General features: G+C 46.1%; 2 protein-coding genes and 1 non-coding gene across 16 annotated transcripts in view; all 3 read left to right on the forward strand.

Moving 5' to 3' along the window:
• Positions 1–20,730, forward strand: part of Rtnl1 (reticulon) — a 29,839-nt gene extending 9,109 nt beyond the window's left edge. For all 4 annotated transcript variants that reach the window (XM_050180298.3, XM_050180299.3, XM_050180300.3 and 1 more), the window contains 6 exons: positions 4,312–4,519; positions 7,574–7,712; positions 12,980–13,049; positions 15,801–15,847; positions 15,933–15,991; positions 19,044–20,730. In XM_050180298.3, the coding sequence (XP_050036255.1) occupies positions 4,312–4,519; positions 7,574–7,712; positions 12,980–13,049; positions 15,801–15,847; positions 15,933–15,991; positions 19,044–19,101 (581 nt within the window). In that variant the 3' untranslated portion in view covers positions 19,102–20,730. The remainder of the gene's footprint in view (positions 1–4,311; positions 4,520–7,573; positions 7,713–12,979; positions 13,050–15,800; positions 15,848–15,932; positions 15,992–19,043) is intronic.
• Positions 20,731–22,421: 1,691 nt separating this feature from the next.
• Positions 22,422–22,503, forward strand: TRNAL-AAG (transfer RNA leucine (anticodon AAG)). Its single transcript has one exon. It is a non-coding gene; the product is annotated as a tRNA-Leu (tRNA).
• A 568-nt stretch (positions 22,504–23,071) lies between these two features.
• The window catches only part of LOC126533064 (MAP/microtubule affinity-regulating kinase 3-like), a 153,362-nt gene continuing 150,657 nt past the window's right edge, over positions 23,072–25,776 (forward strand). For 3 of the 11 annotated variants that reach the window (XM_055071746.2, XM_055071743.2, XM_055071750.2), the window contains exon 1: positions 23,135–23,547. The gene's annotated coding sequence lies outside the window, so the exon portion shown is untranslated. Of the gene's footprint in view, positions 23,548–25,776 lie in introns of all 11 variants that reach the window. The other 8 variants (XM_050180276.3, XM_050180279.3, XM_055071744.2 and 5 more) reach the window with 5 other exon arrangements.

The following is a 25,776-nucleotide window of genomic DNA, read 5'->3' on the forward strand; positions in this document are numbered from 1 at the left end:
GATGCGGTAGTAAATCTCGGTCGCCGCGTCGCCATGTGCGACGCTGGAAGCGAGCGACCTGACGCGTCTTCGCACGTGTGCCACGTTGGACGCACGCTGGCGCTGCCCGCTGCGGTCTCTCTCTCTCTCTCTCTCTCTTTTTAGTTGCTACATTCACCTGTGCCGTACAGGCTGACGTTTGAGCAGACAAGATACTTATGTAATCCATGGAAATGGGTCGCCACGGTGAACGGAATTAATTTCTTGCCTTTCTTTTTTTTTCTCGGCGTGCCTGACGTGGTGAGCCGGGATCGCTTTGGGTCGGCTGACCTACCGGCGCATTCGGAATGTAGAGCACCGCTCGGCATAAATTTCGAATGGGTTAAGCGAGGCCAGAGACAATTTTGCATTAAATAGGGAAGACCGAGTTATACTGGTGTCACGCGTACGGTACACTTTCGATCACGCTCTAGTGCCGATCGGGATCAAGTTTCTCGGTCGAGATTGGCTCCTTTGCGCAAGCTACGGGAGGGAGCCTGTCGCGGTCGAGAACTGCAATCGTGCACGAAAGTGGCAATGTGACACCGGTATTAATCGGCGTTTAGGCAAAAACCATTATAAGGTTTCAGCATTAAGTTTAAAGTGTAAGCTTTTGCTATCAGTGTCGATTGAATTTAGGCGTAGGTGCGAAAGTAATTGCAGTTGAATTTTCCAATTCTCCAAAGTAGTCGAATACAACTTCTCTGCAGTGAAGCCCCACGCACATCCTCATAACTGCCAGCCATTGTTCCTCCATGAGGCTGCAAATATTCGTACTTCAAACTTTCCATGTTACCTAAATAAGGCGGTAACCACAAAAATAAAATTATAAGTGTGCAATTTCATACATTTTCACTCGTCCGTTATAGTGGAACGGCGAAAGCCTAATTCTTTATTGAACTGAAATAAAATGAATGTTTCGCTGCATCTAGTGTCAAGCTTAACTTCAGTTGGCAGTGAAGTTTCGCGAGCTAAACGGGCTCACCAGTGAAATTAACTGAATAGCAGACTTTTGAAGAGTGAAATGCTCCAATTCCATACACTTTGTCCATGTCTGTTGCACACCTGGTCGCTTCCACCGATGAAAATACTCAAGAACAGCAGATGCTCCGGAGGTATCAATTACGACACAGTTTTGAAAAGGCCGCATGACGACGATCTTGTTGGTTTCTGTGATTTGCTGGCGGAGTAACACAACCCCGCTTGGTCCGTGTACCTTGGTCGCCAACTGCTGTTTAATTTGTATCCTACTATAGTAGTCATGACCGAGCTCTAATGCCATGAATCAAGTCAGTGCTTGGTAAACCTATAAAAATGGATTGAGGATAACTGGGCGGGCATGTTGCTCAAGTGTGTGTACTTGCAGTGTCCTTGCAGGAATCCTAGAAAAAAGAAATCCTAATGGCCTTAGCTTGAAAATTAGAAATGTACTGTGGTTTGTCGCAGCTGTAAGCACATACTGAAATGGTCATTATTGAAAAATATGCGACAGTTGTGCAGAATGTTTTTTAAACGCAACAGCACAGTTTTATTATTACTACTTATCTTTTTCTGTCGTCTCCTATGAACATCCAGTCTAAATTCGAATTGCAATTCAGCTGAAAGATTTGAACAAACTATGAGCCTACTAAATCGCTCTTCACCAGCTGTGCACGAATACTTTTTTTTTATCCTTTCCACAGTGCAGCCAAGCAACATTTTGAAGACAGCATGCACTTAATTTCTCACTTCTCAGCAGGATCGCCTCTGTGTGCCCATCATAATACCTTATTTCCTTGCCTTTCTTTTAAAGCTGGCCTTTTGCTGTAACTTTTTTCGTTGTTGTTGTTCATCTTCCTCTAGTTTTTCATACGAAATTGAAAAGCAGTTTTTTAAAGCCAAATAGTATATGCTTTTCTCTGTTGTCATTGTGTTACATAAACTTCAGGTTTACCACAGTAAATGGGGAGGTAGATAACCTCAACGACACACAACTCTCTTTGTGATGAAAGTGTTACGCCTTATACTCAGAACTATACTTGACGGTTACCTGCCGTAGTTGCTCAGTGGCTAGGGTGTTGGGCTGCTGAGCACGAGGTCGCGGGATCCAATCCCGGCTACGGCAGCCGCATTTCGATGGGGGCGAAATGCGAAAACACCCGTGTACTCAGATTTAGGTGCACGTTAAAGAACCCCAGGTGGTCGAAAATACCGGAGGCCTCCACTACGGCGTGCCTCATAATAAGAAAGTGTTTTGGCATGTCAAACCCCATAATTTAATTTATACTTGACGGTTAACTGGAAGTCTGTTATTAAGAACATTGAACACTTAAAATGAAATTGTGTTGTCTTGCATACCAAAACCAGGCATGCTGTAGTGGGGGGGGTGACCATGCGAGGTGACCGTGCGCCTAAATCTTAATTGGCCTCCATCAAAATCTGGCTGCGGCCAATGGGATCAAACCCGTGACCTCGAGCTTAGCAGTGCAACGCCATAGCAACTAAGCTACTGCAGTTGGTATTCTGACAGTTGCTATCCCTGCGGCTTTGAAAACAACGGATTCTATAGTAAATGCTGCTCATTTGTAGCTGATCTAGCCTAACTGCAGTTTTGTTGTGTTGGCCTTTAACATTCTAATCACCGAAGTGTTCCGAGGTGGCTCCCTGTCTGAGCTGACACATGCGTGATGCATGATATGCTCTCTTGCTCACTGTGTCGCATGCCCCACAGTCTTGGCAGCATGGAGGTTAGTGGGCATGGCAGTGCAGTGTTCTCTGCATACATGAAAGGCAGTAGCACTATTTGTGTTTGAACTTGGCACCAGACCAGGCTGTTCCTTTCTTGCAGCCATTTTGTCTACAGTCCTGGTGCACATTAGGCAAGTTGCCACCGGGCAAATCGTTTTAATCTGTCCTTGGCTGCTTGAATCATTCAATTGCAGTGCACCACTGGCGTAGTTTTTCCCATGTGATCAGCTCTACAAGAGTTCCGAAATTTGTGGCTGCTTTTGTGTAGCATAAGAGAATATAGTGGGCATGCCTCACTAGAGTTACAGGGACACTGAAGCTAGATTGGTAACCATTTAAAGGCCGGTCAAACCATTTAGTCATTTGAACAGACCGTTTAGTACAATTCCAGCCAAAACCTGTTTTGATGGACTGAGTGCATAGCGCAGTTTAGTTAGCATTGGGTGGAACAGATGACTGATCTTGGGACTGCCCGCAGATGAAGCTTTGGTTGCCACAGTTTTATGGCTTAGGAGCCTCATAATCATAGGACCATTTTGGAACCGGTTTTAGTAAAATGTTTTGGCCGATAAACGGTTAAATTATGCTTAGTGGTCTTTCATTAGGGTCTTTTAATGAATTTAATAGGTCTTTTATTTAGCGGCACGCCAGGAGAGGCACGAACACAGGATGCCATCCTCCCATTTCTGCAATAGCTCATGCTACCTTGTCATGTTCTTGGGGCTAGTTAAATTGCTTGTTGATATAGAAGATTTAAACTGTGTCACGGGATGAAATCTTAGCTGCAGCAGGCGCATTTTGAAGGGAGCAAAATGCAAAACCAGCCGTGTACCATACATTGGGCTCACATTAAAGGACCCCAGGTAGACGAACTTAATTCGTAGTCCCCCACTATGGTGTGCCTCATAATCAGATTGTGGTATTGGTGCATAAAACCCCAGAATTTAATTTTAAATATAAATTCCATGCTAAACCAGAAAAAGCAAGTTTACATGTAGACAAATCATTTTTCACGACTTGTTGTGGAGAATTAGAAATGGAACTCCTCATTTGATGGGGAAGATAGTGCTTGTTTTATTCCGTGCGATACACTATCTGTCCATCAGCGGTGCTATCTCGATTCGTGTTCTGGATGGTTGTCTGTCCCTTTAATGTGCTCCCTTCCACATACGCTTTTTACATATTCCCTGCCACACACATTAAGTCCCGCCACAGCCGTTAATATCTTTTTGTGTCATAGCCATTCTCCCTTCTAGATGTTGGGCTTTGCTAAAGACAGTCATAGCGTGGAGGTTTAGTGCCAACTGTGAAGTTTTCTGTTTTATTTGCATCGAGGCAAAGGAAGCAACTTCATTGAGATAGAATGCTGCACATGACCCTCCAGGCACCTTGCTGTCCTGATTGAGTATGATTTTCAGTTGAGCCTCTAGAGGGAGGTCTGTGAACTCTTACAGAAGCCTGTGGAAATTCCATGGGCAGCACTGGGGTTCAACACTGCTCAACCATGGGGTTTGAGCAGCACTGGGCTGTATCACTCATGATTGTCACGTCTCATCCGGCATGCAGTAGAGGAGCTGGTGTACTGGCGACAGCCCAAGAAGAGTGGCCTGGTGTTTGGGCTGGTGCTGGCTGTACTACTGTCGCTGACTTGCTTCTCCCTGATAAGTGTGGTGGCCTATCTTGCCCTGGGCTCCTTGATGGTGGCCATTGCCTTCCGTGTCTACCGCAACGTGCTCCAGGCTGTCCAGAAGTCCTCTGAGGGACATCCCTTCAAGTGAGCCCCCCTCTTTGCATGTGCTATGGGCTAGATTGATGAACTCTAATGGGCACATTCTGGCAGAACTAAGATGCAGGGCCAAAACCAGGAGTGTAACGAAGAAGCTTGGAAGTTCACCATTATGTTTCTATATGCACAAAAACAATTAGCTTGGGCATTCTGGCTGTGTGTTCATCATTTTTGTTCAGCAAGGACATATTAGACAAACAGCTTGCAGTGAAAAAGAGCGCCAAGTTTAGTAGTGCAAGACAACTGTCTTTCTAAGTCAAGCGTTCTACTTTTGATGTGACATCCATGCCAGTGCATCTTTAGCTGCACTTTGCTTAGAGTTGAGGCTTGTATAGAAACTGGAGTCACTGAAAGTGAACATAGTTTGCAATTCTTGTGGTGTGGCGTAAAGGAAGACAATATATAGAAACTCTACTCCTGGTACTATAGAATTATTTGGGTGGGCCCTTGGTCTTGGACAGGCATTAGCTTAGGTGTATCCCAGTTTCCAAAAGCTTTGTGTCTGTATTGACAGCCGAGTCTGGAGAGAGGTCTGTGACTCTGCATTGTTGCCCAAGTACGGCAGAATGTTGCTAAATGGAAAGCAGGCAAATAGAATTGCCACTTGAACTAAACAGCAGTTCAAATTTGACTGGCTTTTGTTTGATAGCAGTTCAAAGAAAGAAAATCTAATTGAAACTTAATCAGCTTGCCTGTTTCCACGCTCTTTTCCTCATCTTGCACAAAGATGGTCTTCGGTAAGCCATTCACTTCGAATTATGTCATTGTGACATAAGCCTCCCTCCGCCTCAATGTTTTTTCAAATTGGAATTACCTGCAGTGGTTGCTTAGTGGCTTTGGTGTTGCGTTGGTAAGCATGAGGTCATGGGATCAAATCCCGGCCACAGCGGCTGCATTTCGATGGGGCTGAAATGCAAAAACACCCATGTACTTAGATTTAGGTGCACGTTAAAGAACCCCAGGTGGTCAAAATTAATCCGGAGTCCCTCACTATGCCGTGCCTCATAATCAGAACATGGTTCTAGCAAAACCCCATAATTTAATTTTTTAAATCAGAATTGGGCATCATTTGTAGACGCAGTCACCATTTATTCTTGTTTGAGGTGTAGTTAAGCGCTTGAGATAATATTCTTAAAGAGAAACTATTTCTTCGCTAGCTGATGCAAAAATTGAGGTCAGAACTGCAGGTGGTCTCTGTTACTTTAACATACAAGAGCAAATCCTTTAGAACATTTGTGCTGTAAAGATTTGAGTATTCATGACCTTTCGCCACCTGGGTAACATGTATTTCCCAGGTAGTCAAAATTAATCTGGAGCCCTCCGCTACAGTGTCTGTCATGACCTCTGTATTGCCAACAATGAGGAGCGAGACTTGTCTCACTGTTCACCATAGCGATGCAAAAATAGTGAGTCGTGGATGAAAGAGAAGGCCATGCGTATGTGTAACATAACTAGACACAACATCAAGACTCGCGCTTTTATGTTGCCAAATATGACGTAATTATTATACGCAAGGCTTCGCAGATCTGAATCTATTTACCATCGAACGAGTGGAGCAATATATTCCTGCGACTAGTGGGCGCGGTGCACCGCTTGCTCTTGTGACTAAAACGGTGTCTCATGGAGGCGCCACAAAGATGCACAAATACGTGATTTGGCAAAACCTTACATCGAATAGTTGCAGTTGTGTTGTAATATAGCCGAGCCCTGTTGATACTTTTCAAGAGACTTCGGGAGGAAAAAAATGTAGCATTGACGAAGGCCTGAAATCGCCACAATAGTGTCAGAAACAGCTCTAAATGGCTGACAGCGCAGGTATCTAATGTTTCAACGCTCGTACTGTAACTCAGGGTGGCATGTGCATGCATGTATAATTGAGGGACAAGTGCAATGTATTCGGACAATGACTCCTTTCCACTCTTCATATACTTCACCACAACATTCTGCGCATGCATCAGCTCATAACATGGCTCTATGGCGGCGAAGCTGACTAAAGAGAACTGCCAAATATGGAACACATATAAGAAAGACCCTTGCCAGCCCATAAATAAACGTAGCTCTGCACTTGGCATATTTGGCCCAGTGTGCGTGCTTCCCGGTAGGTTTTAACCTGTGCACACTTTCTCCCAATGTGCTTGTGCAGTGCCTGGCTTTTGCAACGTCGGTCGCTTGTTGCTACATGTGAAATCAAATTTCCCTCTGCACCGCTAAAGTTAAAATGTGGGAATTTAAAATGTGGAGAGCGCACACACCCATTTCCTCCTGTCTACTCGCGATCTACTGCAACCCATGAGTGGCTTCGTTTGCTAGGCTATACAAGGCACCGAGGCAAGCCTATTTATTACTTATTACTGAGTGGACTTCCTTCTGCCAGTGTCCCTTACTGCTTGTAGAAGTAAGTGTTAGAGTTCACACTTCTGGTTGCCTTCTTCTTTCGAACCAGACGTAGCTGCAATTACATGTGCTACGGGTTGGGGAGAGTACCATGGCACGACTGTCTGTGGCTAGTTCTGGAGCTTGCCTTCGACTCTTTCCGCACACACAGCGTACCCCTTCAAATGCGATAACATTACAGTATGGCGATGTATCAAATGGGAACATAATACATGGGAGTCAATGGAATTTAGGTCGGGTCTGCGAAAATACGATGTAGCAGCCGCAACACGACACAAACGTGACACATCAGCGAGGAACATATCAACTGGGTTCCACTGCATAGGAAATAGTTTTGTATGGAGCGTTGCATATCAAATACAGCTGCACTGTGAAACATGCAGACGTACTACTTGCGTAGCTTGCACAGTGTTGCCTGCTAGGTATATGGAACAGAGCATAGATGTAGCTAACCTAAATAAAGAGTGGCGGCGGATGGGAACATTTGCTGCGTGGAAATACTAGCAAAATGAATAGCCTGTTATCTGCGGGAACATGTTAATGTGTGGTTAGGCCTGTGCATTTCACCAGTGTCATTTCCTATAGGCAGTGCTGGTTTGGTGTATGCGTGTGTGTGTGTGAGATGGTGGCCTTTCTCTGTTGTCCTAGGGAGTACCTGGAAAAGGACCTGTCGCTGCCTAAGGAGCGCGTGCATGAGACGGTTGATGTGGTCGTCAAGCATGTTGACGCAACAGTGGCTCGCCTGCGCAGCCTCTTCCTGGTCGAGGACCTTGTCGACTCACTAAAGGTCAGCCCAACAGCTTTGCTGTCTTGGCAGTGTTTTGGTTGACAGCGTGTGAAGTTCTGTGCTGGTTCTTGCACACATTGTACTCTTTTACAGCGAGACTGTATATGGCTAGCCGATTCGTCCGTCTGCTGTCTGTATGTCGAAAACTCCTCCCACACAGCCCTATGTGCATTCGCGAAAAGAAAAGAGAGAAACAGACGTGCGATTGGCTGCGCCAGTAGTCGCGTCGTTGCTCTCCATTGCAGCCGAGCGCGCGCGTCATACATATCCCTGAGGAACAGGCAGCTTTCGATCAGCAATGCCGCGAGCAGAACAGGGAATGAGCTCGTCTACGCTTAGCCGATGCTGCAGCCCGGGCACAAGAACGGGCTCATGCAGCCGAGCGCAAGCAGCAACTGTGTACCGAGGATACTGCAGCCTACCAAGCCGTCGCTTAATGAACCGGTGGGATTAACCCAGTGATAAACACCGAGGCCGCGTGTTTCAGCTTCGCTGGTTAACCATCTGTACGGAGTGCTTGGGCGACGATTTTTCATTTGTTTTCCTGCATCCTGAGATTATGTTATGTCGCAATTATTTTAATTCTTTTTCCCTTAGTCATCAGCAAGCACGACACTATGCCGGCATTATTGTCAGTATCAGTCTCTCAATTCAACAGCTGATAAAATATTACGATATTTGCATGATTCTAATGCATCCCTAATAGTAATGGGCAGGTTGGTTTACATTGAGTTTAGAAAACAAAATTCGATGATAATTCTAACTCGCTAATAAAAAAAAGTCTAGGCACCACATATCTCGTAGAATACGTTTTATAAACTGCACATAACCACCCCAGTAAAATACAATTTATCAGCCAACTCTACAGGTCTTTCTCAATGTCCAACAAATATTCATCACTGTCAACCATAGGCAGTGTGCTCTGTCTTCGGCACTATCCAGGGCTGCCGCCCTTCTTGAACAAATGCGCAACCACCGCTTCCAAGAGCCCTGAACCCATTTCACAAGGTCTGCTGGTGTCAAAGCACATTCATACCCGAGCACTCCGGTCAGTAATAGGTTTATGAAGGCACACGTCTAGCGGCTGCAGTTGCAATTGCATGCCGCCGGCGGTGATTGCCAAGTCAGTGTGGCAGGCTGCAAGCTTCTTAAACACGATGATGTGTCATCTATAGGAATTGAGACCTATAGAAGTCGAGAAAGAAAATTCATGAGCCATTCCACTCCTTGAAGGTGGATGACCAGCAAAGCTGTTTAGCGCACAACACAGAGGCGACACAGAATTTTGAACAAAGGTATGAACCTATCTATTGTCCTGGCTTGTGGTCATAGTGATACAATATAAGTACGCACACACTTCCACGTATCCTGAGAGGCTCCGGCCAACCCTCCTTCAAATCTTTTCCATTGCAATAAAGTTTCTCTCTCTCCACGTATCATGTCTGTCACGCAAGACAATGAATGGTTCATACCCTGTAAACACAGCCTCCCCATTAAGACAACAGAAGAGAAATGAAATGCTACGCTGTAGTGATGAGCGACATCGGAGCCAGCTGTGGAAGAAGACGATGACGAATGTGCAAGCAGTGGCATGAGTGTGTTTGTGTGGTTGGCGCTGAGAATTTTTTAATAGTCCTTTTTGAAAAAGTTGCACAAAACATCTGTTCTTACCGTTGGGCCTGGGACCTCTTTGGATCCCAGGTGTGACTAGGGTAGTTCAAGGGGGTTCTACAGGTCCCCGAGCCCACAGGGGTATGTGCCATTGAGCTTGGGCCCTTTCTGCACTATCGCCAGTATCGACACACAGACGCCACAAAACCCCGGATCTGAGCCATACACAGCTTCACTGTAAAAGCACGGCACGCACGCTCAGGTGCCCTTCTGCCTCTTCCTCCACACATTTTCTATTCAGCAGAAAATCTGATCCACATCCATTCACTCGTTCGGGTGCACCCGCACTAGTACTAGGTCTTCAAGAAATGTGGCACCAGCCATATGCATTTGCTTTGGAAGTTTAAGTAGGGCTTCAACTTGTGTCCATTGAGCAAGCAGCACAGCATTGCTGTTATAATAGTCTTCTCATTTCTAGGAGTCCTGCCGCAGTGGCGTAGTGGCTTTGGTGTTGCACTGCTTAGCCTGAGGGCGCGGGATCAAAACCCAACTGCAGTGGTCGTAATTCAATGGGGTTGAAATGCAAAACATGGCTTTGTACCGTGCATTGGATGCATGATAGCAGACCCCTAGGTGGTTACGATTAGGATTAATCCTGAGTTCCTCCATTACGGCATACCTCGTAATCATATCATACGGTTTCGGCATGTGAAACCCCAGAATTATATTATTTCCAGAAGAAAGTGCATGTACTTCACCTTCGTGCCTTGGGCTTCCACATTGTAGTTCAGTGTCATGTCCAAAAAAGAGTGTCTGTTTGGCATTTCTGATCATGACCATCAGATAGTAACTGGAATGCTGTAGCGTTTCAACAGACCTCTGAAAGGCAGCTAGCTTTATTCATGAATAATGTGTCCAGCAGTTTCTGGCAAATTCTGGTCCTTAGGAGCAGCAAAAATTCCTTGTGAATCATGAACTCCTTCTAGGTAGCTTTAAAATGAGACTGGGGGTGTGTTCAGGCTGCCGGCAAATTGAAGCGCCGTAGTCTTGACGAATTCCAAGTGGCTGTTGGTTCAGTAGTTGCTCTTTAATAAAATTTTGGAATTGTTAGAAGCCTGTGCATGAAGTTTTGGAGAATGTTCCTGTCTGGGGCCGGGAAATGAAGCCTTGCGTAAAAATTTGGCATCTTTTTGCTTTTGCTAATAGCGTGCACATGTGCTGATGCATGTAATGCCACTCAGTTTCCCTACTCCTCAAGTGGAACGACCTTTTGCTTGAAGGATGCCTCACAGTGAAACCTTCGAAGCCATTGCTGACCGAGTCGATGGTGGCATATTTCAAATGACCAGACAGACTAGGTGGCAAGCACAAGTGGAGGTGGCAGCACTGTAGACGAGATTTACTCCCTGAACAGTTGAGGTTTGGTGCCCATGGCAATGCCGCTAGTTGTCACTAAATAAGAAGTATGCATTAAATGTATGCAAATAGTATATAACGCGATTCAGTTATAGCATCATTTGTATTTTTGTACTATAAATCAAGGGAGAAGAAATACAAAAACTCTTTCCTTGTGCAGATATGGTATTAACTTTTAAAGGGACTCTAAAGGCAAATATTAAGTCAATCTAAAGTGATAAATTAGTGTTCGAGAATCTCGAAGGCGTCAATATTATTGTGAGGAGAGCCTTAATACTTAATACAGTGAAACCTCGTTAAACCATAGTCGGCCGGAGCTCGGAAAAAGTGCGTACTAAACGGTAGTACTATTTAACCGAAATAGCATGAGATCGCCCAGTTACCTGTTGAAAATGGAACTCGCAGAGTGCGATGAAAGGGGAAAAAGCAGGCAGTATTTATTCACTTCGCGCGACATAAGTGTTATTTTCGTTTGATACCGCGGCGGCCTAGCACGACGACAGCAGCCTCAAACTTACTCAAGCTGCGTGCCAGCTTCCCAGCCAGCCCCCCTCCTCTCGGCAAACACTCGCACGGCAGATTCCTCGTTGGCGTTGCGTATTCTCCATGCACGCGCGCACTAGTGCTGCATAAGTCCCGGGGCGCCTTTTTCATTGCCGGGTGCCGGAGTTCTGAAAACTTTTCGTTTGGAATAGTTATGTTATCGCGCCCCTGTTCTCGTTGCGACGATTGCATTCACGAGGCTGACGTAACGCGCAGCTTCTGCCACTGTCGGGCCTGAATCGCCCGTGCCGTCGCTTTCCGTGTCGTCCTCATCACTGTCGCTAGTCGACACTTCGGCAACAACAGAGGCAACGATGGCAAAAAGTCGAACCTCGTAGCCGACATCTCTTCGCGGACGCAGCAGCGCTGCCGAGCAACTTCGCATTTCAAATGCCACACACTGTAGTCAACAGCAGATCCATGTCGCGGGCCAGCGCCGACTTCTTCGTGTCATGTTTGATAGCACGGACGATGTCTAATTTTTCTTCTACGCTGAGCACCCGGCGTCTTTTTTATCCGAGCTTCGGCATGACGCGAGTACTCGCTTGCACAACGCCACAACGCGCTCTCTCTCTCTGGCACGGCGTCGAAATGATGTTGATGTTGATGCGGCTTCACGTGCAAACGCACAGGGCGCTTGGAGGCCGTTGTACCGATCTCTGAGGCTTGTTGTTCTGCCGGACCGCCCGGTGGAGACGACGCACTGCCGTGTTTGCGCGACGAAAAGTGGAAACGCTACGTTTTAACCGATGCGTATGCAATAAGCTGGTATGGTTTATGCGGATACAAAATACATTATGTTCAATGGCCGCTGAGTCGGGGAATTGACTTTACTACTTTTAAACCGAAACTACTGTTTAAGCGGGTACGGTTTAACGAGGTTTTACTGTACCTATTCGGGTAAATGCAGGATATGATTAGAGACTCATCTGGGACTTTCAAACATTTGTCCGATGATGAAAGCACTCCTTAGTTAAATTTCGTCACTAGCACTCAACCATTCAATGCAAAAAAACATCCTTGTATTGTACTTTAACACAAAATAAAATGCTGCTTGTCCCGTTCTATCTCACTTTTAGAAAAATGAACTCGTTGAAATTACCTTTCACAATGACGCGAGCAGTCGAAAGGTTGTTTTCGCTCAACTCTGCACCGCCCACGCTTTCGCGTTTCAGTAGTGCTGCGCTGGTTTTGCTGGCTCGCGACACTCGCACAAACTGCACGCAGCAGAAAATTCAACTTCCATGTGAAATCGCAGGATGTGCGAACGGTCTGCGCCATTGGGCAAAACGCAGCGGCAAATCCGCCGCCCTAACTTTATCTGTGTTGACTCGGTACCGCAGTCTGTCAGATGTAGTTTTACTCACCGACGGCAGCAAAGGGCGGTGATGGCGTATGCAACGTCACCACTCCCCCGGTTGGGTGGCGGGAGATTTGAAATTCGAAAAAGGTATTCGGACCCTTCAGATGCGATTTTCTCGTAAATTAAGTCTCTTCTTGGCACGAAACAAGCGTCACGAAGTTTCTGGAATGGCATTTAAGCAGTCCACATTGACTTAGTAATTGCCTTTAGTGTCCCTTTAAGTTGGACCTATTTTGTAAATCATTGTAACTGGATGTCGCAAGGTCAACTTGGAGTGGGTGTGTTCTTGTGAATGTTATAAGCAGACCGTGAATGGTTTTCCATTGCCTTTCAGCTTGCCCTCCTGTTCTGGGTGCTGACCTACGTGGGATCCTGGTTCAACGGGATGACCCTCATCATTCTGGGTGAGAACGTGCTGTGGTGTAGAATTTTTTGTCTATGCAAATCCAGATGAAATGATTGCAGTTAGTTTTGCCTGTTCTATAATGGAGACCTCTTAGCTTCTGGGATTAGAAAAGCCATTAACCATTAATAATTGTGATTAATGATGCTTGTTAATACTACCATTAGGGAAGTGTTGGTGCTTTTCTTTACACAGTTAAAATTAGACAATGGCATAGCATGTTGAATGCAGAGACCAATACATTCGAAACCCGCGATAACGAAATTCTCGTGACAATGAAACATTTTCGTATTCCCGCCGAGCGCCAATAGGATTCAATGCATTTCATACCTCTCTGCAACGAAATGTCGCTGTACTGCAATCCAATGCCAAGGAAATTTGCCGGAATGTAACTCCGCATATTACCTACTTGCGTAAGGCCAGCAGGTGCAAAAATGTGCTCAAATGCGATTGTTTTGTACTAATATTACGTAGAATACCACCACATTACACTTGTGTGGGCGCCACCATTTTTGTTCACAAAAACTAAGTGCCGGAAGCGATCAGTGCGCTGGAAACACGTCATGGCCGCCATTTTGTTTCTTGATCGCCCGTTCGAACTGACATGCATGTTGCTACCCACATGTGATGACGGTTTTTGCATGCCTACTAGGCGAGATTGTAGATTGTTGTTCAAAATGCGCATTCAGTTTGCGTTCCTCGCGGCTGACAACTCGGCAAGGCCTAGGCCAATCACGCCAGGTGAAACTGAACGCAAACTGAAGGCGTGTTTCGAACAACAATCGCAGATATCGGCAGTGCACTGCGTAATGTGCGCCTCTGTGAGAAAAATGCAGCAAGAACAAGGAAATCCACGTCCCACCGACACGGAGTTGTTTATGGCGCTTGAGATGGCATATGGAGTGTCACACATCGGGCCATGATTGAGCGATCATCCGGGAATGCGCATCCCTTGGTTCAAAAACTGGTTTTGGTGCCACCCGACAGGCATCGCGTGCGGATTTGGAGCCATTATCTCGATCGTTTGCCTTCGGGTACATGAGATGCGATCATTTTGCGCTCAGTACCGGACGCGTCGGCGCCTATGGGCAACAGCATGCGCTGGAGAAATGCTGCTGCATGCGCTGTTGCTCTGCGTCCGATGCAGACGCAAAATCTCGTAAAAGTGTTCGCATCACCGAATGCAATTGACTGAGAATACTGTGCTATGGCAGTACTGCCACTGCTAGTCGACGCATGCGGTGGACTTTGTACTGTTGACAATGCTTGCAAAACAAAGCTTGCAAAGTAGGATAACGGAATTTTGACAGTAAAGTATTGTTCTGCGATGCATTGGCTATCTGTGCTGTCTCTTTTTGCAACAAAATTCCCGCAAAAGTGAATTTGTTGCGTTCCCTGCCGATTTCGATATTGCGAAGTTCAACTGTATATCTAATGTACGACTTGTCTTCTAGCTTTGTAATGGCTGTGAAATTTTTTACTAGTTCTACTTGTACCATTCCTGTTCTCATTGCCACTGCATTGAAGATGTTGGAACGGAAAGAAAACAAGAACAAATTCTAAGTTTGCCTGTGGCCTGGTCACTCCGTATTTCAACCGTCGTGATGCTGTTGCTACAGATAAGCGAAAAGTGAAAGTAGTCAATGCATGCACCAAATATTCATCCCGTGGCAACATAGCAGAAGTCGATCGGGCTGTGGTAGCTGAATGGTCACGAGAGTCACTGTCCCGTGTTCTCCTCGCTTGATCACCACCCTCGTCGGTGCGGACATCCAGTGTGGAGTTAGCACCACTTGAAACTGCTCGAAGAAGTCACCTGGGACTGTCACTATTTTGCACGTAAATGGAGAAACGCATGAAACTTGCACTGCAAATGCACTTTTTGCAAGTTAGTGGATTCACTTTTCCTTGGGTAGGATGCAGCTGGTGACTGCTGCAATGCCTAGGCTTGCTAGTTGGGGCTTTGAGGAGACGTCGGCGACATGGCAGACGACCATGCTGGCTACGTATCAACAGCAAAATTTAGCTATTTCTGCTACACTCTGTGGCCAAATTAATACACAGTCGTGACGCTGGGTCCATATATCAAACGGCATGCTGTGAGGTGCCCAAAATTTGGGAAATTACCTCAGACTGTGGTGTTTCAATAGCATGCATTGGTTCTGGTCAGATGTGCGCAGCTAGAAGGTGTCCAACATGGTTGACGTTCAGAGCCTTTTGTTTTAAATTGTACGCTTGATATTTTTCTTGTAATTATACACCAAAGTTGCATTGTATAATGTGGGAACATTGCTGGAAGGATGACATATCAAAGGGGATTCTAATAAGTAGGTGTATATGATCCCTTTGCAGGGGACCAGGCTTTAGCAACATTCTACCTGGGAAAATGTATAAGCGAGGAACGCATAAGCGGGGTTCTACTCTACTGTGGCATACCTGGCACACGTTTGCGTAGCTCATGTGAAGATTATCCCAGCTCAATTTGTTTGTCTTTGTTTGTCTGAGTGTGAATAGAGGCAGCAGTCTCACCTATTCGTTTGAATGCCTAGCTAGAAGATCACTTGTGAAACACAGCTCTAAAAAAAGTTTTGCAAGTGTTTTGTATGTTAGGGAGTTGATCATAACATAGCTGAAAAAGAACAGTGAATATGTTACAAGCATTGCGTAGTGCAAAGGAAGAACATAGTTAATAGAAGATAATTGTATCTACAGATTTTCTTATAGTATCTTCTATTTCTTTTTTTTTTTTCAGCCTATGTGTCTGCATTCACGCTCCCCAAGGTCTACGAGACCTACAAGGTTGGTCTCGCTCGATAACACATTTGTCTCAATTATGGTCAGTGTGTTGCACATGTGCTCACTGTGAATGTGCTTAACCATGCAGACGGAGATTGACCAGTACCTGGGCCTGGCCAGGACACATGTGGGCAACGTGATTGGCGCGTAAGTGTTCAGGTCATACACAAGATTTTATTCTGCTTTTTTATTATGGTTTTATTATGCTGAACAGACCTGCAGCCGAAGGCCATTTGGGGGTTTAAAACCGTGATACAGTCCAACCTCGATGTAACAAACTATTTCCATTTCCCGATCGTTGCTGCATTGAAAACAGCATATATCTTCCAACAAAAAAAAAGTCCACAATTTAACGAAGTAATTTTATGACAAGCGTTGAGTTAAGTTTTCGGCCATATCAAGCATGTACTTTGAGGCTACATGGCTAGTAAATCTAGCAAAACGAAAAGAATGCAAGAATTTCTCCCAAGGCAAACATTATTTCAAATGTCCTTCTGCATGAAAAGTTTTTGCATTTGCATTTGAAAAGCATTTGCGCCAGGAGGCGGTGAACAGGAAAAGCGTGGCCTATCTGACCTCTCCTGCTAGTGCATGTGCGCCAATGCTTGGGCCATGCGCTGTTTTTGGGGGTAATCTTTACTCTGCAAGTTCAAAGGGCGAACTGAGACTGTTGGTGCCCTGATACGCAATGGGTTCCCGTGCGTCTAGTATTGGTGGTTGCATAATCTCGTTTCCGAGACACTGTGTGAAGTGTTTGCCAACGTTGGGACTGCGAGCGAGATCTGTTAATGTTCGCCTGAGCGCGCGTGACGCCAATAGAACTACAAACCTTACTTTGTGTAGTTGTCTCATTGCTATCGCCATCAATGCACAGCAAAACTGGCAAAACGGACTTTTCCACACGGGGTAAATAGCCATACCATTTTTACTTCTGTTTTTAATTTGTGGCCGCTGGCTGTGGGCACTAAGCATGGTCAGCCACGGCACCCAAGATTGACGGCGCCGCACAGCGCAACATATGCATATATCGGATGCCGTGAGCCACGCCGATTCATTGTTCTCGGCACGATCTGCGTTGCACACACTGGCACTCATAACCGCACCATTGTGGCCCGATTTTCCTCCGATTTGTTTGTAAGTGTTTACTGACGGATGCTATCTACCAGGGAGGCTTTGGGTATTGGTGACGTTGGTTTTGCTTCTCAAGCTTTAACACCTCGAACTAATTAAATTTGCTATTTAATGTGCTGCGAGTGCAACTTGATTATATCGAGGTTATATACTCGCGGACAACCTTCTGTGGCTATGAAGGGAAAGTTAGCTTTCAGTGCAACCACAGAAAGGGCATTTAATGTGAGATTTTTATACAAGAATGCCAGCTAGATGCAATGCATAGAGGAATACTTGCTCAATGAAGTACACCGAGTAATTGAAGTTCAACTCTGCATGCTTGACCCCAACAACTTAGTCATTCGTGGGTGCAGTCCCGCGATTGGAAGTGCGTCTGAGCTATCTTCTCCGTCCATGGGTGGTTGCTAAAACGGATTGCGGCAAATCAGTTCTGTGGAAGCCTGCAAGGTGTAGGAAGTTTGATGAAAGGGAAAGCTCTCACCCACCACGACTGTCGCACAAAGCAACAAAGGAAATCGCACATTGGTTTTTCGGGCAACAAATTGAATCTGGGACGAACACCATTCCGGAGTGGTCGCTCTACCGTCTGAGCTAACCAGAAGCTAGCAGATTGCATGGCTAGGCCAATTAATTGGCAACTTGAAGTGCTGCGACACTGCATTTCTGTAGAACTTATTTGCTGTACTCAAAGGTGGAGAAAGGTTCAGGAAAGGGGAAATGGTCATCCATCAAACTGCAGCATATAGCTCCAAATTTCCCTTTTATGAACTGAAAATTGTTGGTTCCATTGCTTGCTTCACGTGAAAGGTGTTTTTTTTCCCTGTAGGCGAGTTTGTGGCAAGAGCAGGAACACATTATGTGCTGTTACGCAGGCCCGTAAAGCACTCGGGTGTTAAGGGCCACCACAGCCTGTTCGATCAGAGCGTTTCCCAGCATTAGCATTCCACCCCTTGGTTCTTGAGGTACTGCCAGTGGCACAGAATGCCAACCTTGTCTAGTTGGCTGTGGTATAGCCTGCTTTTGCGAGTTTTCATGAGGACGAAATGGGCTTAGTGCCCGACATTTTGCACTCCTGTTGAATAGTGCACACAGTTGCTTCCTGGCCATTGGAGAGCATTCTTCTGTGCGCAGTTGGCAGTGTGTAAAGTTTGCCATCTCTTTTTCTTGAATGGACAACTAACCAGCCCATCTTTTCACGGGAGTGTGTGGTTGGGCTTCTTGTAAGTGCACTGCAAGATCACTATGGTATTCAGCTATGTCTATTGCTTTTTGAGTTCTGAGTTGTATGTCCCTGAGAATACTATTTGTGCTTATACCTCGCTCTATGCCTGCTTGCAGTGTTTTGCTTTCCAATGAAGAGAACTGCAGATGCAGAACACTCAACCCTCAACTCGGCAGTAGCAGAGCTGATTGCATGGCTACTGGCCATAAAAAGCAGGTCGTTGAACGCGCTGTGGAGTTGCTACCAAAAACAGATGTTCTGCGGTGTCAAAGGGCTTAGGGCTGAGATGTTAGCTTTGGTTGTGCGATATCCACTGTTTGAGTGCTGCATAAATGTGTCTAGGAATTACAAAGAACGCACTGCAAATGTGATTCCGAAAAAGCTAGCTCAAGTTGGTGCTAGTCAACTTCACAAAAACAATTAATTGTACTTTGCGCTGCCCAACAGAAAATACTTGAGATTGTAACGGCAATTTTCAGTGGACCACAAATAGTCTTCAAAGACTAAATCATCGTATTCTTTCTACCATTTGCATCACTGAATATGCCAGGTGTAATTTGAGTTTTGTCATTCTCTTCTCATTTTACCTGGCTTCACCCTATTCTCGCTTGTGTATCTTGAGATCCTAATTTATGTAGACAAACAAATAAAACTTCTAACACTTAAGCGCCGTGTCAAGCGGCGGCAGCCAATTCCTATCGTCGACCTATTGTGCCCTCGTGCTTGTTTTGTTTGCGGTGGAGCAGTGCGAAGTGATTCAACAGGCCGTAACACTGCTCGCGTTCCAACGTGGCCGTGGTTAAGGATGCTGTGGTAATGCTCTTTGTCTTGCTTGTCTGTGCTCAGGATCAAGTCCAAGATCCCCATGGGTGGCCAGCCAGCCCAGAGGCCCAAGGAAGAGTGAAGAGGGCTGCCCCAGAGTCTCTTGTCCTCCAGACAAAACCGATTCCAAGATGTTCCAAGAAAGCTACCAGAGGACAGGACCTTCCCCCTTTTTTCTTTTTTTTCTTTCCACCATCACAGCAGTTGTTTTTTAAGCCAACAGTAGCTGCATCTTGGACCTCTGATTGTGTTAGGGGTATTCGAAATGTGTCCCCTGCCTTTTTTTTTTCCTCTTGTTTTTATTTTAACAAAAAAAAGTGGGTACAGCCTCTAAGAAAAATGTTTACATAGTCCAGTTTCATTTGCTTAACTTTTGTTGTCAAACTCTCTTATCGTTGGTGCGGCTGTTTGATGGTCGCAAAAGTGAGTTTTTTTCCCTTGAACTTTTTTTTTTTATCTGTTGTTTCTTGTTCTCACATATTTTTTCTTCGAGAGAAGTTGCTTACTGCACTCTTAATACTTCCCTTCACTCATTTTTGTTCCCCCTCTCTTGCTGTAGGTGTGTCTGAATTGTGGTTATATTACAGGCGTATGATGGCTCCATTATCGATTTCTCTTGCCAGGCATGTAGAGGACCATCATCAATTGTAGCCAACATCAAATTTTTTTAGCATGCGTCACACCCGACGTATTTTAGGGGTTAAAAAAAATGTTTAAAGATTGTTCCGGATCGTGATAACATCTGGGAATGCAAGTCGTCACGGCTGTTCTATTCAAATCTTGTATGACATACTTAATGCATAACACATCTAGCTGACGTGGCTGAAAGGGAGCTTGTGCTCGATGTTCTCGTTTGCAGAGTGCATTTTTGTTGTTGCTGCTAATGTGTGAATGCTGCACAAAATGTGTCCAGTTTTCTCTTGTTTTCTTGAGATGCTGTGAAGTCTGTACCTGCCTTGCTGCACTTTGTGCAGCAACCTCTCCGCTCTTTCTCTTGGGGGGTTGAATGGAGAAGGCTCGCCTCCAATCTCAGATTGCTGTTTCCTGTCAGCAGCATTTGTAAATGGCTGCCATGTTATCAATGCAAACCATTGCGCAAAGACATGGAGAGGTTGCTTGTATTGTCAACGGTTTCTTAATCCTGTTCTTCAAATCGTAACTGATATGCATGCGTGTGTGCTGTTTCTTGGGCTTTTGCTAGCCTGGGAGGTCGTTCACCTTCGTTACACTTTTTGTTACAGCATGTCTGTGGGTTGGCAGGGGTTGGGGGGTTGCTGTAGGGTTCAAAGAATAACGTGGCAAGTTTGCAGTGGCAGGCTGCCATAATCTGGCATGACTGATGAACCAGATATACTGTGGTGTGCGTGTTGACGCTTTGCAGCACCGTGTGTTGATGTTGACGTTGCCAAGTGGACTTGGGAGATGTGAAGAAAAAAGAAACAGTTGCATTGAAGAATGGATTGAAATCTCCTTGCTTTTGAGTGTTTTTTCATAAAACAAGGCTTTTTCTAAACCACTGCAGTTAGCGAGACCTATATCTGGGCTGTTGTGACCCTCTTCACTCCGCCTGTTTGCAGCACATATTTATTGCATCGAGGACGTTGACCTGTGCACTTTTCTACATTCGTGTTCAGGAGGTGTCGTTCCGTCGTCCAGTGTAGTAGTTTCGTTCTCCGTTGGAAACTACAATAAAGCATTCCCCTAGACCGCCCCCTCAGTGTGATTGCTTATTTTGTGACCTGATCAGGGCTAAATGTGCGCCCTGATTGAGGCTAGAGCATTCATCTTCCAAGGACGTTATCAGAGGACCGTAACGGTTTTGCTGCTGGTCGACACAAGCACTGGAAGAGCACGACCTTGTGAGCTTTAGAGACTAAATTGGCACTTCGAGCCATTTCTCGCGGTGCACTTAGGATCACAGTCAAGACTGAGGTCAAATTTATCCTATGCGATTGGCTTTTTTCCATAATTTAATGTGAAGCAGCCAATCATGATTGACAGTGCCCCGTGTTCCTGATGCACTTTAGATCAGGTTGAGGCATGAAGAAACTCAGTTTGTCATTGTCTGATGCCAGTGCTAGCGAGACAGTGTGCAGTAAGACTTCTCGTTAGCAATCAACGTTCAACTATCTTTTCTAATCTGATCCACTTGTTATGGAAAGTCTCATTTGGGAACAAACTACTCGCAGCATGAGTTACGTTGAACTGCCGGCATGTGAGCCGTGTATCTTGGCGATTGCCCGTGACCTTTACCACCTTACTCAAGCTGTGTTTTGCTGGCGGGAGAACACGTCGCATGTGATGGTGCCTTCCGAGAACAATTTCTTATACTTAGCGAGTCTGATAAGCGCAGAGTTAAGCGATGCCTCAAAATGCTGATTTATGTGCAGGAAGCTTTACGCAAAGGCCTCAAATACATTTTTGTTGTATGTACTGGAGTGAAGTTTGGCGCATTGATTACCGAATAAGTTGCGAGATTCCTTGACGTGCAACACTGGCATAACAAGGTTAAGCTTTCTTCAAGGTGCGGTCCAGGTAATATCAGCTCTACGAGGTCAAGAGTTTCACACAATAAATGGGTACAGTTTTTGCCTTTACCAGGCGCCTGCCTCATGAACGGGAAACCAGTTGCCATATCCTTTCCCTTTTCTCCTCTCCGCTACTGTCAGCCACGAGCGCCATATGTCGCTGGCAGAACCATAGAGTTTCTCACAACTCTATGGGCAGAACCATTCACGCGGCTTCCGAAATCTTCCTCAGGCGTGCGCGCCGATCTCGGAACCCATTAACCTTCATCGTCGTCATCAATGTATGCAGGCATTACAGGTGATAGCTATTCTAGTACCATACAACCAACCTTTAAAATGCACACCCAAAAGGGTTGAGCCCACCATGGTTTCACCGCAGTACCGACCACGTAAACGCCGTGCGCTGGGTCGTCAGTCGTCGCCACCTCCCGCCACCCGTGATGATAGCTATGATGATAGTCTGTCACGAACGTTACTTCGCGACGCTTGTTCAGAACTGAGGGCAGGTCCGTTCCGCTGGGAGCGTGAGCCATCCCGCAGGCATCTAGTAAAAGAGGCAATGGTCCAGCATTTACTTTGCGCGTCTCCGCATCTGCATCAACCACTATACTGCATAATACACGCGAAAGTGCGCGAAAGGCTCTAGACGACGACATCCGCGCAACTGCGGTTGCAGCTGAGCGGATGCAGCAGATTCATCTAGCGAGTGCAACAAATTGAGGTTTGCGGCCGTGTATGGAGAATGCTTTGTGCCGTGAACACACCGACTGCACTTGCAGATTGGATATCGTAATAACACAAAAAAAAAACGTAGATAATGGCAATTTTATTGTGCAAAGGTTTAATTAAGCCTGTTTTTGCCGTTCTAACCGGCGGTAGCGTGGCCGAGCGGTCTAAGGCGCTGGTTTAAGGCACCAGTCTCTTCGGAGGCGTGGGTTCGAATCCCACCGCTGCCAAGTTGTTTTTTTGTTTTCTTATATCACGCCATTACTAAAATTGTGATTTTGCGCAGAGTCAAATTTTTGCGCTTGTTATCGATTAAACATGAGTAGGCCATCCATGCTCGTGTTCTGTGGACCCTGGTGCTGGCTGTGTTAGTGATCATCGCATGCACACGCTTCGCACACAGAGCGTTGTTGTACAGCACCTCTGGGTTACACGAACTCCAATATTCTTTATACTATGCTCCAATCACCACAGCACCCGACGTTGCTACCGGCTCACAGAACGGCGTCATCTGTAGCAAGAACCCAAACTAACTTTTGCATGTTCAATGTTTTTATTTGAAGAAAACAGTCTCTTTTCTTAAAACTAGCTGGAATAAGTCTGTGAATTTCAGAACTTAGTAGCAAAAAGTTAATTTGAAACCGGCGTAGGCCCGTAGGCGGTGTTTCAGTAATTCGGAAACTTAAAAGGTTGCTTGTGAGGTGGCGCCCCCTTGGAACTAACATTTGACCTATTTAGCGCGGCGCCCTCTAGAGCAGCTCATAAAAGGTAATCCTCGCAACGCTCGTGGCATCTCGCCAACCAGAGAGAGAGGTTGAACGAGAAGTTTTTACCTTTTCCACTGGGTTCTCCTCTCCCTCATATTCGCCGTTCTTTTCAGAAGCCAAAGTTATTCGCCCGCGCTACCGGGGTGGTGCGTGTTTGTGCGTGTGCGTGTGTCTGGTGCTTCTACGAGTTTTGACTCGGGCAGTTCGTGCGTTTCGTGCTCTTCTCGGATCTTGTGGCGTTGGATTACCCTGTTTCATTTTGCTGCCGTTCGGTGCTTTCCTCCCTCCGGTACACGGGATCAGTGACACGGCCTTGCGCTGCATGTGGGAGCGTCGTCGTACGTGGTCGCTGCTTGCAAAGTGTTTTTGCGGCAGCCCGCCGCAACCGATCGCCGCAAGTTCGTTGGGCGCGCCGAAGTGGCCAAACTTTGCAGCAAGCGACGCCCAGCCCAGGAAGAGCGACGCCCCGACACAAAGTGGCCCGAGAAAGTTGGAAGAGGTGATTCCGTGAGTTCTCGTTCTTAAGATCACCTGCTTGAGTGTTGTGATGAATCAATTGCTTTGGCGTTTGCTGTCTTCTCGCCACGGTTTGTCGCTTGAGTTGGACTCCTTCTTTTGAATGCGCTCGAGCTGCTAATTCGATGAACATTTTGCTTTCTTTCTTTCTTTTTTTTTTTTTAATGGTGACCCTGTGCAGCGCTCTTGCAAAGTGCGGCGTCGCGGTCACGGTTGCGCTGCTGCATCGCTTCCCCGAGCGCGTCTCGTGCGGATTCCGTAAATGGCAGCGTGACCGAAGCTACGAAATGCGTCCGCGAGAGGATATGCCAACGTGCGTGCAGTGCCCGCTTCCTCGATTAAACCATTGTCCGCGTGCGTGTGTGTGCGACCCGGGCCAAAAAGGAAGCGGCGCCGCACGAGACAAGGTTTCCGCGGCGGGGGTCCCACTTCTTTCTCTTTTTTGTTTGTCTTCTTTTATTAGGCATTAGGACGCGCTTAGCGATCGCTGTCCCGTCGTTCGGTAGCTCGCAATCAGCGCTCAATCGCAACGCGTTTTCCTCAGTGCTAATCGCGCCGACACGCAATGCTCGCACCAGACAGATGCCGTCTGCTACTTCTCGTTGTACCGGAGTAGTATAAATAGCGCTGACTACTCTGTGACTAGTGACCTCCGGTGGTTTCGCTATACCAGTTGTTGTATACTCTGCAAAACTGAACAGGAATATCGTCGTGTTCAGACGCACAGGCATAAAGGAAGTTGCTGGGGGGAGAGCGGTATTTACGGTTGGCGATGTCCGTGACTTCCAAAATAGCGCCGACGTGATTGCGGGTGGCTTTCGCTTCTGTTTGGCATAGCCGATACCGCTTCGCTAACAAGGATGAGCGCCTGCGAGGCGTAGGAGGTTTCTTAAAGGCCGCGCAGTTCGACGCTGCACCAAGGTCGTCTGCGTCGTCCACTCGTTTCGAGCGCCTCGTCAGTGGGTTGCGACATCTGTGATCTTTCGCGTACGTGTACACAGTACCATGGAGGTTTGAGTAGCTTTATAGAGTCCTTTAGAGAGTAATAATAGTTACGCTGGTAAGTACGGGCCTGGCGTTGGGCAAATAATCAACGGGCGATAGTTTGCGCCGACGATTCGTAAAGTTTCTGTCCGTCAGCTGACGGAGCGGTAGCAGTGATCTCGGCTCGTTTTATAGCCGCTTGCACGGACGAGCGGAGAACGATGCTTGCCAGCAGTTGATGCGACGTAAGCGGGAATTTAGATATTTGCAACTTTAGATCGCTAGTCCAGCTCCTTGGCGCCCATCAAAAATACCGCAAATGCGTTCCGCGATGGCCCAGACATGTCCGGACGAAACTTATGACGTTCCGCGATGTCGCAGACGTCACCCACGTCTGCTGCAAACACTTCTCCCCGAACTCCTTCTCGCCAGCCGTTGCGCAAGGAGTTTAGCATATCTAAGAAAAGTGAATTGCATTCTCCAGGATTTCAAAGCTGTCGAATGGACATATAGCTTGTCTGTGTCGAACAAGTCGTAGTCGTTGTTTTTAAAAAGTTTGTGTTTTCCTTCTGCATTTCGCGCAGGAAATTTTGAAGTTCTGCACAAATTGCGGTCTTCTACTCTGATGCGCCCCCATCCCCCCTTTTCTTTTTGTACACTTAGCCGATTTTATATCGTTAGACCACGATCTAAAGGAACGCAAATGGTGCACTAGCTTTGTTACGTTCAATCGAGAATTTCGTCCAAACGAGAAAGCATTTATCTTCTCTACGGCTCTGAGTTATCACTCAGCAAGATATAAATATCTTCCTATTGAAACCAGGTCAGTCTCCTCACATTCACAGTATCAATAAGCAACAGTAAAAGAAGTTAAGTTGACAGCGAACAACTCTACTTCTAGTGCTGAGTACTTCTCCAAAATTTACACACGGATAGCGTGCGAGAGGATATAAAAATGAAGAAAATAAAAAAAAATTGAGAGTGCGAGAAAAATGAGCGTTCACACGGTCCCCATTCGTGCGAGTGCAGATAAAAGGCTGGCGAATAAGATCAATAACTAAACAGGATGTCCCGGACTTCAAAGGTAAACGTACAGGTGGGCGAATATCAAATTTTCCAAATACGAATCGAATACGAATAATAAGTATCGAATACCGAATAATCGAGCACGACGCATATACTTATTCACAGCAGGTATATATATATATTTATGTGCTGACTAGTCCAAAAAAAGAC

Source organism: Dermacentor andersoni, chromosome 7 (genome assembly GCF_023375885.2).
Source record: "Dermacentor andersoni chromosome 7, qqDerAnde1_hic_scaffold, whole genome shotgun sequence".
Taxonomy (NCBI): Eukaryota; Metazoa; Arthropoda; class Arachnida; order Ixodida; family Ixodidae; genus Dermacentor; species Dermacentor andersoni.